The sequence below is a fragment of the Babylonia areolata genome, chromosome 20 (assembly GCF_041734735.1).
Source record: "Babylonia areolata isolate BAREFJ2019XMU chromosome 20, ASM4173473v1, whole genome shotgun sequence".
NCBI lineage: Eukaryota > Metazoa > Mollusca > Gastropoda > Neogastropoda > Buccinidae > Babylonia > Babylonia areolata.
Window position 1 is genome coordinate 6,916,567 of NC_134895.1, and position 13,616 is coordinate 6,930,182.

Below are 13,616 nucleotides of genomic sequence, written 5' to 3' on the forward strand. Positions count from 1 at the left end.
ATTAGCATGCGCGCATTCACACACATTCACCCACCCTCACACACTCTTTCCAGACCAATGCGCCACGCTTAGGTTTCATTAACCTTACTATGTTACTTTTAAGCTTTTTAACCCACACGTACACATGCTGTCTGAATTCCATACCAGATGCTGCTTTTCATCTTGCTCGCCGACTAATACATAAATATAACAGCCAGAGTGTAGGAAAACAACAACAACAACAGTAACAAAACCGAGGCTGTAAAATGATAATAGTCTACTGCACTGACTCACTCCAGTAAACCGATTGACAAAGAGGTAGCATGACATGGCAAAAAACGAGGTGAAGAGGAAAAGAGGGGGCGAAAGCGAAAGAGAGAGAAAGAGAGAGAGAGAGAGAGAGAGAGAGAGAGAGAGAGAGAGAGAGAGAGAGAGAGTGGAGGGGGATGCGGGGGAGGGGGGTAGGTGCGGGCGCGTGGGTGAGAATTTTGGAGATGGACAGAGAGAGATGGGAGGGAGATGGAGAGAGATCCGTAGGGAGACGGACAAAGAGAGATAGGGAAGGGAGGTGGAGGGAGATGGGGAGGGAGGTGGAGAGGAAGGGAGGTGGAAGGAGATGGAGAGGGAGGTGGAGGGAGATGGGGAGTGGTGTGGAGAGAGATGGGAGGGAGCTGGAGAGAGCATAAGAGGTGGAGAGAGATGAAAGATGGACAGAGATTGGAGGGAGGTGGTGAGAGGGAAGGAAGTGGAGAGAGATGGGAGATGGACAGAGAGAGAGAAGGGAGGGAGGTAACAGGGAGATGGAGAGATAAATGTAGGGAGGTAGGTGGAGAGATATAAGGAAGGGGGTGGAGTGAGATGGGAGGGAGGAGGAGAGGGAGGAGGAGAGATATAGGGAGGGAGGTGGAGAGATAGGGAGGTGGAGAGGGATAAGGAGGGAGGTGGAGAGGGAGGTGGAGAGAGGGAGGGCGGTGGAGAGGGAGGTAGAGGGAAGGAGGTGGAGAGGGAGGTGGAGAGAGATAGGGAGGTGGAGAAAGGGAGGGGGTGGAGAGGGATAGGGAGGGAGGTGGAGAGAGGGATGGAGGTGGAGAGGGATAGGGAGGAAGGTGGAGAGAGATAGGGAGGGGGTGGAGAGATAGGGGGAGGTGGAGAGGGAGGTGAAGAGAGATAGGAGGGAGGTGGAGAGGGAGGTGGAGAGAGATAGGGATGGAGGTGGAGAGGTGAAGCGGGGGGAGGGGTAGAGGGGTGAAACGGGGCGGGGGGAGGGGTAGAGGGGTGAAACGGGGCAGGGAGGGGTAGAGGGGTGAAACGGGGCGGGGGGAGGGGTAGAGGGGTGAAACGGGGCAGGGGGGTAGAGGGGTGAAACGGGGCAGGGAGGGGTAGAGGGGTGAAACGGGGCAGGGAGGGGTAGAGGGGTGAAACGGGGCAGGGGGTAGAGGGGTGAAACGGGGCGGAGTGGGGTGGAGGGGTGAAACGGGGCGGGGTGGGGTGGAGGGGTGAAACGGGGCAGGGAGGGGTAGAGGGGTGAAACGGGGCAGGGGGTAGAGGGGTGAAACGGGGCTGGGGGTAGAGGGGTGAAACGGGGCAGGAAGGGGTGGAGGGGTGAAACGGGGCGGGGGGGCGGGGGGGTGTGGAGGGGTGAAACGGGGCAGGGGGGGGGGTGCAGGGGTGAAACGGGGCCGGGTAGGGGTGGACGGGTGGTGTATGGGTGTAGGGGTGAAACGGGGCAGGTGGGAGTGCGGTGGTGGAAGGGTGAAACGGGGCAGGTGGGAGTGCGGTGGTGGAGGGGTGAAACGGGGCAGGTGGGAGTGCGGTGGTGGAAGGGTGAAACGGATGGGGGGGTGGGGCTGGGGGGGGGGGTTGAGGGGTGAAACAAGGCAGAGTGGGGGGAGGGGGGGGGGGTTACATCCTTCATTGTGAGAAACAACATGTTTTTTTTCTTATCTTCACGCGTACTGTTGATATCTTGGCGCGGAACGTCGCGTGACCTACTGCGGAAAGAGGCCGTAACATTAACACACACCAGCTGATAATTTTACCGGGAGGTGTCTCTGTCTCTGTGTCTGTCTGTTCCTGACACTGCACGTCACTTCAGTTTCACTTTCTCTGTAGTACGTCACGTCATTTTACATTCTCCACTAAGTTACAGTCACGTTGTTTTGCATTTAATGTAGTGGATTACGCCATTTTACATTGTCTGTGGTTCGTCACGCCATTTTATATGTATACCGACTGCTTTACATCTTTTACATTTTCTCTAATGCGTGACGTCATTTTAGATACTCTGTAGCACGACACGTTATCTTACACTATGTGCATCGTGTTCCGCCGTTTTACATTCTCTTCAGAACTGCTATGGTACATTTTTTACATTTTATATAGTACGTTACATTTTCCAAATTTGCATTGTGTGTAATACGTTATATTTTACATTCTCTGTAGCTGGCTTCCTGTGTTCAAGTAGTCTGTGGTGGTTTACGTACCTTACGTTTGACGTCGTTTTAGCTTCTCTCAGACAATAAGCGTCATTCAAGAAACTTTTGAGCTAAAATATGGATGTAATTTCACATTCTCTCTCAGACAATAAGTGTCATTCAAGTACCTTTTGAGTTAAAAATATGGATGTAATTTCACATTCTCTCTCGGACAATAAGTGTCATTCAAGTAACTTTTGAGTTAAAATATGGATGTAATTTCAGATTCTCTCTCAGACAATAGTGTCATTCAAGTAATTTTTGAGTTAAAATATGGATATAATTTCACACACACACACACACACACACACACACACACACACACCGCGTCAAACCAGCGAGACAGACAGAGAGAGAGAGAGAGAGAGAGAGAGAGAGAGAGAGAGAGAGAGAGAGAGAGAGAGACTGAGACATTATATACAGAGATAGAGAGTGAGAAAGAATATACACCGAAAAGCATAAATCTTATGGAACAAAAACAGCCATGTGTTTTTTTTTTTAAAGAATTGTTCCAGCCACACATGACCTGCAAACTTTTAACTTTTCTCGGATCACACAATTGATACAGTAGGTTCCAACACACAAGCCCTAAACCACTGTAAATCTGTTTCTAACGCCGCATTCACAAGATGAAGAAGAAGAGGGGGAAGGAGAAGAAGACGAAGTAGCAGAAGGAGAATCTTGAAGAAGAAGAAGTTTCAATATTCTCTCCAGGAGCGGAAAAGCAGGCCAAGCGGGTCAAGCTTCAAAGAGTCCCCAACAATCCATTATCGCTTTGAACGTGCGGTAGGTTTTCTCTTATTGCCTCACTGAGCACTTGCGCTCACACAGACACACACACACACACACACACACACACACACACACACACACACACACACACACACACACACACACACACACACACACTTCTTGGCCAACAACGGTGTTCTGAGAGCAATTAAGAAATATTTTCAACAGGTAGATCAATTAGTATGATAACAAACCAAAGTACACATGATATACCCGGGGCATTAAAAGTAATCTCAGTATCTAAGAGATCATAGGTATACTACGATGTTTTGACATATGATGATACACTTCCAAATGCTTGTAACAAATGATCTGAGAAACTGGGAACAAATATACGTTGGGAAAAGCTTTTAGTAAAATTCATAACATAGAAGAGATAAAACTGACATGGCTACAACTTCTCATAATACACAGATTCATTGGAACAAATGTAATTTTAAAAGAAATGGAAATAGTAAATAGTAATAATATAACTGTGACTCTTGCTTAGAAGCTAAAGATAGTATCGAACATATTTTCTGGCGATGCGATCATTCTAAAAAATAATTGGGCAAATTTAGAAGATTCACTAAAAACAACATGTACAATATGTGCAAATTTAAAGTTTAACGAACATATAATACTTTTTGGTTTCCATGTGGATATGGTTACAGATCAAGTTCTTGATTTGCTAATCCTCATGGGGAAGATGCATATAAATGTAAATTACATAAATGTCTATCATTTCAAATAGTTCACTCATTATATTACCTCAAGATACAAAATAGAAGAATATAATGCAATGGTCACATGTGAAACACACAGTTCCAAGACAAAATGGCTACCATATTTACCTTTGTTTGAAAACAATACATAAGGCACGTTTATCAACAGTTAAGATATTCAAATTGTAATATGTAAATCTCCATGATGCTTTGGTGTGAATTAACGGTGCATTTTTCAAATGGTTTATTGCTGGGTAAAGAAAGTACGTATTGTGTTATGTTATATATGGAAACGATTTATTTTGGGTGGAATGGTGTTGCTGTTTTTTTCTCCTTTTTTCACATTTGATGATGATGATGATGATAATGATGATATATATATATATCTTCAAATGGTCTGTTTACTTGACTTGCAGTACCTATTCTCACGATACAATGTCAAGTATGTCATCAGATGTTCTTTCACCTTTTTATGTTTCATTTATTATATGCTCTTTCTGATCCTATATTTCATTTATTATGTGCTCTTTTTTTATCCTATATTTCATTTATTATGTGCCCTTTCTGATCCTATATTTCATTTATTATTTCATTTATTATATGCTCTTCCCGATCCTATATTTCATTTATTATTTCATTTATTATATGCTCTTCCTGATCCTATATTTCATTTATTATTTCATTTATTATGTGCCCTTTCTGATCCTATATTTCATTTATTATTTCATTTATTATATGCTCTTCCCGATCCTATATTTCATTTATTATATGCTCTTTTTGATCCTATATTTCATTATTATATGCTCTTTTTGATCCTATATTTCATTTATTATATGCTCTTTCTGATCCTATATTTCATTTATTATATGCTCTTTCTGATCCTATATTTCATTTATTATGTGCTCTTTCTGATCCTATATTTCATTTATTATGTGCTCCTTTTGATCCTATATTTCATTTATTATGTGCTCTTTCTTATCCTATATATGTATTTAAGAACTTATGTTAAATGTATGTAATAAAAATTCAAAATTTAAAAAAAAAGTAAGAAAAAAAGTTTTCAATATTCTCTCCAGGAGCAGAAAAGCAGGCCATGCGGGTCAAGCTTCAAAGAGTCCCCAACAATCCATTATCGCTTTGAACGTGCGGTAGGTCTTCTCTTATTGCCTCACTGAGCACTTGCGCTCACACGCTCACACACACACACACACACACACACACCCAATAATACATACGCGCGCTCGCACTCGCCCCCCCCCCCCACACCTCCCTCCCCTCCGACCGCCCCTCCCCCACCCCCACCCCCCCCAAAAAAAAAACAACAAAAAAACAACAAAAAAACACACACTCACACACAAGGACGCGTGCACACAATACTTTCGCACACACACACACACACACACACACACACACACACACACAAGCAAGCAAGCGCGCACCTCTCTCTCTCTCTCTTCCGCTCACGCGCGAATGCACACACACAAACATGCACAAACACTTGCACTGACGCACACACACACGAGCACTTACGTACGCACGCGCGTACACACATACGCGCGCACACACACACACACACACATCCCGCCCCACACACACCTGTCTATACTCTATGCGTATTTGGTGTCGTGTGATGATTTTCTTTTTCTCTCATGCTGTGCCTTTCTCTTGTCTTTTTATCTGAGGGCAGGATAAAGATATATATGTTAAAAACAAACAACAAACAAACAAAACAACAACAACAACAACAAAAACAACAACAACTGTAAAGCTGACTGTTTTACCTCCTATGAAGTTCATTTTGACTTGACACAAACAAGGATCCAGGATCTTGATACACGCTATATCATAACCTGCGGCTGATTTTGTTATCAAAATATCTCACATAAAAAATCGTGATGGCTTCGTCCTTTCACAAGTAATCGTGACCACTTTACTAGCCTGTATAATGTGTCAAAGGTAACCCTCACCTTGCCAACAGTTGACCACTTGTGCTGGTCAGTCGTCACACCTATTGCCGTCACGCTGTGCTTGGCAAAAAACTGTTGGGTTGTGCTGCTGGTCAGGCAAATGTGGTGCAGCGAATTATATTTATATGGATTTGTCGGAGCTCAGTGACGCCTCCATGAGAAAGTGAAACTGTTCTGTATCTCAAACCCAACACTCTCCTAACGAGAAAAAAAAGAATAAGATTAACTCACTCAGTACGGCCAGTCCTCTTTTCTCCTCTACACAGACCCCTCGGATGTCCAGTGGGTGTCTCAATGACCCAACCTTTAGCTTCCGTCGTCAGAATTGTGGTATTCTTTGTCAACATTCACCTCTTCAGTATAAGAGCCTTCCGCTTGCAATATTTTGATGGCGGTAATTGGGGTGAAACGCAGTTAACGTCGTCTCTTTCGCCGTTCGTATGGAAAGAGTTAAAACAAATTTGTAAACATAAAAGGTGAATGTGTTGGTGACGTTTCAATGCGCTCAGGAGGCACAAAAAAATAAACCTTGGCCATACCCTGTATTTGTATTTGTTGTATTTGTATTTCTTTTTATCACAACAGATTTCTCTGTGTGAAATTCGGGCTGCTCTCCTCAGGGAGAGCGCGTCGCTATACTACAGCGCCACCCATTTTTTTTCAGATTTTTTCCTGCGTGCAGTTTTATTTGTTTTTCCTATCAAAATGGATTTTTCTACACAATTTTCCAGGAACAACCCTTTTGTTGCCGTGGGTTCTTTTACGCGCGCTAAGTGCATGCTGCACACGGGACCTCGGTTTATCGTCTCATCCGAATGACTAGCGTCCAGACCACCACTCATGGTCTAGTGGAGGGGGAGAAAATATAGGCGGCTGAACCGTGATTCGAACCAGCGCGCTCAGATTCTCTCGCTTCCTAGGCGGACGCGTTACCTCTGGGCTATCACTCCACCTTAACTACAGTACCGTCACCACTGATCCCTTTCAGCGAGATTTTTTCTTAATTACTAACCACTCCTGTTTAAAGTTTGTCTATTCGTCACGCCAGTAACACTAAACCGATCCACTTCCTGACTTTCTGACTGGCTTGACAACGAATGTCGATGATTAAAAATGGGATCTGCCTTGTTTGGATCTCTCTCTCTCTCTCTCTCTCTCTCTCTCTCTCTCTCTCTCTCTCTCGTAATCGAAGATGAAAACCATTTTATAAACAATTGTGTCCTTTACAATAACCTGCGGCAAAAACATCTGAACTCTGAAGGTCAATCGTATGTTCACTTGATGAAGAATGGTTCTGTTTACAGTATTCGTAAACTATGCATTTATATATTCAACGCCCTGAAGATACGACAGGAATTCTGTGACAACAATGATGAAAGTTAGAATTAATTTACTATGCACGAGAAGCACTTTTGTTCTACAGGTTAAGTTAGTACGTATTTTACATTTTTTTGTGGCTGAGTGATCACCATATTGTGTACTTTTGACCTCTTTCTATGGGCCGGAGGCCTGGAGATTAAAGTTTTGTTCTTGTTCTCTCTCTCTCTCTCTCTCTCTCTCTCTCTCTCTGTGTGTGTGTGTGTGTGTGTGTGTGTGTGTGTGTGTGTGTGTGTGTTACGTTCTACAACCCCCACCCCCAATCCCTTGTCTTTTACCGTACCCTCTTCTCCCCTTCCACATGCCCTCCTCACCACTCCACCCGCTCCCCGCTCCACCACGTCTGCTTTCATATCGATATGATGAATATTCACCGTGACTGATACTTTTAAATGTACACATTCAACGTGAGTGATACTTTTAAATGTACACATTGAACATGACTGATATCTTCAAATGTACACATTCAACATGACTGATATCTTCAAATGTACACATTCAATGTGACTGATATCTTCAAATGTACACATTCAACGTGACTGATATCTTCAAATGTTCACATTCCACGTGACTGATATCTTTAAATGTTCACATTCCACGTGACTGATATCTTTAAATGTTCACATTCCACGTGACTGGCATCTTTAAATGTTCACATTCCACGTGACTGGTATCTTTAAATGTTCACATTCCACGTGACTGGTATCTTTAAATGTTCACATTCCACGTGACTGGTATCTTTAAATGTATACATTCAACGTGACTGGTATAGATCTTTAAATGTTCACATTCCACGTGACTGGTATCTTTAAATGTTCACGTTCCACGTGACTGGTATAGATCTTCAAATGTTTACATTCCACGTGACTGGTATAGATCTTCAAATGTTCACATTCCACGTGACTGGTAAAAATCTTCAAATGTTCACATTCCACGTGACTGGTATAGATCTTCAAATGTTCACAGTCCACGTGACTGGTATCTTTAAATGTTCACGTTCCACGTGACTGGTATAGATCTTCAAATGTTCACATTCAACATGACAGATATCTTCAAATGTTCACATTCCACGTGATTGGTATAGATCTTCAAATGTTCACATTCAACGTGACTGATATCTTCAAATGTTCACGTTCCACGTGACTGGTATAGATCTTCAAATGTTCACATTCCACGTGACTGATATCTTCAAATGTTCACGTTCCACGTGACTGGTATAGATCTTCAAATGTTCACATTCCACGTGACTGGTATAGATCTTCAAATGTTCACATTCCACGTGACCGGTATCTTAAATGTCCACATTCCACGTGACTGGTATAGATCTTCAAATGTTCACATTCAACGTGAATGTCCCCGTCTTCATTATATTGTCCTCCTCTTCTTCCATCATTATTATCGATCTCTTGCTTCTGCCCAGTGGCGTCAGTCTACCACAAAGCATTAATAAGACACTTTACCGCTGATTCCTAAATAAATAAATGATTCCCTTGACACTGATAAGAAGGAAAGAAAAAAACAACTCTTGTTTGAAACTGGGAGCCGGTTGCTTGTTTGTTATTGTCGTGTGTTGATTGAGTGGGGAACTTTTCGTGGCTTAGTTTCTTCGGATGTGCTTTTGTTTTTGGGTCATGTTTACAGTCCGACATGACCTGTTCCGTCACTCATTTCTTCTCCCGACGTGCCACGTCCAGAAAGGGAAAGAGAGAAAGAGACAGACACAGAGACAGACAAGTAAAATAATCAGACAGATGGATGGAGAGAAAAAAAAAAGAGTTGTGTGGAGAGAGACAGAAATTTATAGAGGGATGGAGGGAGTTGGGGAGACAAGAGAGAAAGAGACAGAGAGATATAGAGGCAGAGAGAGAGACAGATAAGCGAAACTGGGAAAAGAAACAGAGTGGCAGAGGCAGATATACAGACAAAAAAAGACAAAGACATGGACAGAGACAGAGACAAAGACTACAAAAAATATACGAGACAGCGAAAGCAAGCGAGCGAGCGAGAGGGAGAGACAGAGACAGACAGAATGACAACAACAGTTTTTTCCAATATGGACATGGTCCGTTTGAAGAGGTAAATACAAATTTTCCAATGAATACATAAAGCATGCAACCTTATTCCATGCATACCTGTAAACGAAATTCGATCTGGAAAACTGATAATGAAACTGCGTCTTTTGACTGACTTGAATCTATAATAAGATGAGATATAAGGAGGAATGTGGCAGAATGGTTCAGACGCTTATCTGCCAATACAGTGTCCGTGAGGGTCCAGGTTCAATTCCCGCAGTCGCCCTTTCTCCCAGGTTTGATCGAAAAATCAAACTGAGCATCAAGTCACCCGGATGAGACGATAAACCCAGGTCCCGTGCGCAGCACGCACTTGGCGCACTGAAAAAGAACCCACGGCAACAACAGTGTTATCCTCCGAGTGTGGCGAAAGTCTGTAGTAGAAATCCACTCTGATGCGTTCACAAATAATTATGCATGAACTCAAGGTCCGACTAGCGCGTTGGGTTATGGTGCTGTCAGGCATGTGACTAGCAGATGTGTAGCGTATATGAATTTGTCCGAAAGCAGGTACACCTCTTCGAGAAACTGACACCGAAACCCATCAGAAGCAACGTTTGATTTGTAGGAAATAAAAGAAACAAAAACCAAAAAATAACACGGGTTTTCAACAATATCTGAACAAAATATGTCTACGTCTTAATCAAATTAACTAACACATGGCAAAATAATTGAGAGAGAGAGAGAGAGAGAGAGAGAGAGAGAGAGAGAGAGAGTGGGAGAGAGAGACAGAGGCAGAGACAGAGACCGAGACAGACAGACAATTACTACACAGAGACAGAGGGGAAGAAAATGAGGGAGGTGATGAAAGAAAGACTCTGATTTTTTAAAGATATTTTTAATGTTGTTTATACACCAACTGTTATCTATCTATATATATATATATATAAATTGTTATCTCGGGACAGACATAAAAGAGTGGGTTTCTCTTATTTTTTCTTTCTTTTTTCGTTAAGTAAATGAGCTAGCACCTTATTTTACATCAAATATCGACCGTTTAACTTGTACCCTGTGCATCTGATCACGAATACGTTTTTAACAATAATGAGCTGGCATTACATTATTAATTAAGAAATGATATATTATGTGACTGGCATCAGCTGCATCAGCAATCCGTGTTCATCATCAGTGAACCATCTCCCTAAGTTATTCTGGGATGCAACACCACCACCTCCTCCATTCACATAACTCGGATGTCTTTAAAAAGAATTGTTTTTAAATCTTTTCATTCACTGACAAATACTTAAAACAAAGTAGGCGTGCGCGCGCGCGTACATACAGAGACAGAGAAAACACACACAAGTGTACGCGCGTATAAAGGACTTAAACAAACATGCAAGTGCATCGGCGTGTCCGTCCACCAATCTTCACTCTACCCACAGGGACAAAAAACAACAAAACCCATACATATACAAATATGAGTACTAGTTGTAATGTGTGTGTGTGTGTGTGTGTGTGTGTGTGTGTGTGTGTGTGTGTGTGTGCGCGCGCGCGCGTGCGCTACTTGCATGCGTATATGCGCTCGCGTTTATCTTTTTCTTCCTGGTTTATTAACATCATCTTCATCATCATCATCATCATTATCATCATCATCAATTTCCTTATCATTATCAATTTCCTTATCATTATCAATTTAACTGCAGTAAAAAAAATGTCAGTTATATCTTAAAGCATGCGGGAACTGAATTACCTTCATGCGTTAATTAGCTGAGGGATAGTATATTTTGCTTAGTCGCAATGACACCCATCTACACACCTCTGTTGTTTCTTAAACAATGTTTCTCTGTCGAAACACCTCATAATTTCCCTCAGTCCCAACAGTGAACAGAGCCCGAGACTTCAGCGAACTGGGCCCGGTTGCACAGCACGTCGTTAGCAGTTACCTGTCCGGTAAACCCATAACCTTCTGCTAAAAATGGTCGTTTTGCGGCAAGCTAGCTTAACTTGCGTTCTACAAGCTCAATTTTAACTATCTGTCAGTCAGTTTAGTGGTGAAGCTTTAGAAGTTCGCGGAGCAACTCTAAATCTCGTAGCGGTCAGCGAAAGCAAGACAATGGCGGCGGTGTCAATTCACCACTTGAAATTTTCCGACAGCAACGTGTACAGAGAGAGCGTTTGAACACTGCCATATGCACCAAGGATCCCAGACGAGGCTCTGAGGACGGTGGTTGGAAGGCTGTGCGGGTGTGAAGAGTACCACGCTGTCTTGACACTCATAGCACAGAGATAGTGATGTGATATGAAGAGTAACACGCTGTCTTGACACTCATAGCACAGAGATAGTGATGTGATATGAAGAGTAACACGCTGTCTTGACACTCATAGCACAGAGATAGTGATGTGATATGAAGAGTAATACGCTGTCTTGACACTCATAGCACAGAGACAGTGATGTGATATTAAGAGTACCGAGCTGTCTTGACACTAATAGCACAGAGATAGTGATGTGATATGAAGATAAACACGCTGTACTGACACTCATAGCACAGAGATAGTGATGTGATATGAAAAGTAACACACTGTCTTGACACCGACAGCAAAGAGACAGTGATGTGATATGAAGAGTACCACGCTGTATTGACACTCATAGCACAGAGATAGTGATGTGATATGAAGAGTAACACGCTGTCTTGACACTCAGTCATAGCACAGAGATAGTGATGTGATATGAAGAGTACCACGCTGTATTGACACTCATAGCACAGAGATAGTGTTGTGATATGAAGAGTAACACGCTGTCTTGACACTCATAGCACAGAGATAGTGTTGTGATATGAAGAGTAACACGCTGTCTTGACAACCATAGCACAGATATAGTGGTGTGATATGAAGAGTAACATGCTGTCTTGACACTCATAGCACAGACATAGTGTTGTGATATGAAGAGTAACACGCTGTCTTGACACTCATAGCACAGAGATAGTGTTGTGATATGAAGAGTAACACGCTGTCTTGACACTCATAGCACAGAGATAGTGATGTGATATGAAGAGAAACACGCTGTATTGACACTCATAGCACAGACATAGTGTTGTGATATGAAGAGTAACACGCTGTCTTGACACTCATAGCACAGAGACAGTGATGTGATATGAAAAGTAACACGCTGTCTTGACACCGACAGCACAGAGACAGTGTTGTGATATGAAGAGTAACACGCTGTCTTGACACTCATAGCACACAGATAGTGAAAGACCAGCTCTCACAGCTCCGTTTGTCGTCTCGCCAAGGTCTCGGCACATCAAAGGGAACTGCCACTGTCCAAGCGGGATCAGCAATGTCACACACACTACCACCTCCCTCACCTCCTTCCTCGTACCCCCACCCCCACCCAATCCTCCCTCTTCCTCTCTTCCCTCCCCACTCACCTGTTTCTTTAATTCCCTACGGGAGGAGAAGAGGGGGAAGTGGAGAGGAGGGGGTTGAAAAACGACCACCCGTCGTACAGGTGTAGTTTACTACCTAACCCATTACCTGGCGAGACTCACCTGAAGCCGTTGAAGTGGCGATCCAGGTGAGAAGGGCCAGGCTGAAGGGAACCCAGTGTCGACACGCACTCCTCGGCCCGAGCTGATCTCTGTCACCACCACCGACCTGTATCGCCATGGAGTGACGCCAGCAGCAGCAGCAGCAGTAGTAGTAGTAGGAGTAGTGGTAGTAGAAGAAGTAGTTGTAGTAAATCGAGGTATGTAGGAGCACAAACAAAACACGACACTCTCCAACTACCGCTTGTAGCGAGAAATCCCACGAAGCATCTTGTCACACGTACACAAACTCACACACACCACTAAAAAAAAAAAATAAAAATAACAAAAACTTTCACTTTTTCCTCCATCACATTTTGCTTGTTAATCCTGTGAAGACGGATCCTAAACCATCTTGGAAGGAGCGACACTTGGAGCAGGGAGGGAAACTTGTGGGGGGTCCCCTCTTTCCCCTGCCCCGGGAATGTCGTCTGCGCCGAGTTGACACAAGCGAGGCGACCTTGCTTTGCGATCACACGACACATATACCACACAACACAACACACACACACGCGCGCGCGCGCGCGACACACACACACACACACAACACAAAACAACACAACACACACACACACACACACACACACACACACACTTTGGCGACCCAGCCGTCCGTCGCACGTCGACCTAAGCCGAGTCTCTCACTAATCTCTCGGTACACTTTCCACAAGAGTTGACGTTGCCGGATCATAAACTGGTTTCATTCACTGGAAAGAACCATCACCTC

At 43.5% G+C, this 13,616-nt stretch overlaps 1 protein-coding gene across 1 annotated transcript in view; it reads right to left on the minus strand.

The window, feature by feature from the left end:
- LOC143295231 (tyrosine-protein kinase transmembrane receptor Ror2-like) overlaps positions 1 to 13,398 on the minus strand; it is a 170,756-nt gene extending 157,358 nt beyond the window's left edge. The window contains exon 1 of the mRNA XM_076606809.1: positions 12,854 to 13,398. Within this exon, the coding sequence (XP_076462924.1) occupies positions 12,854 to 12,971 (118 nt within the window). The 5' untranslated portion in view covers positions 12,972 to 13,398. The remainder of the gene's footprint in view (positions 1 to 12,853) is intronic.
- Between the last annotated feature and the right edge of the window lie 218 nt (positions 13,399 to 13,616).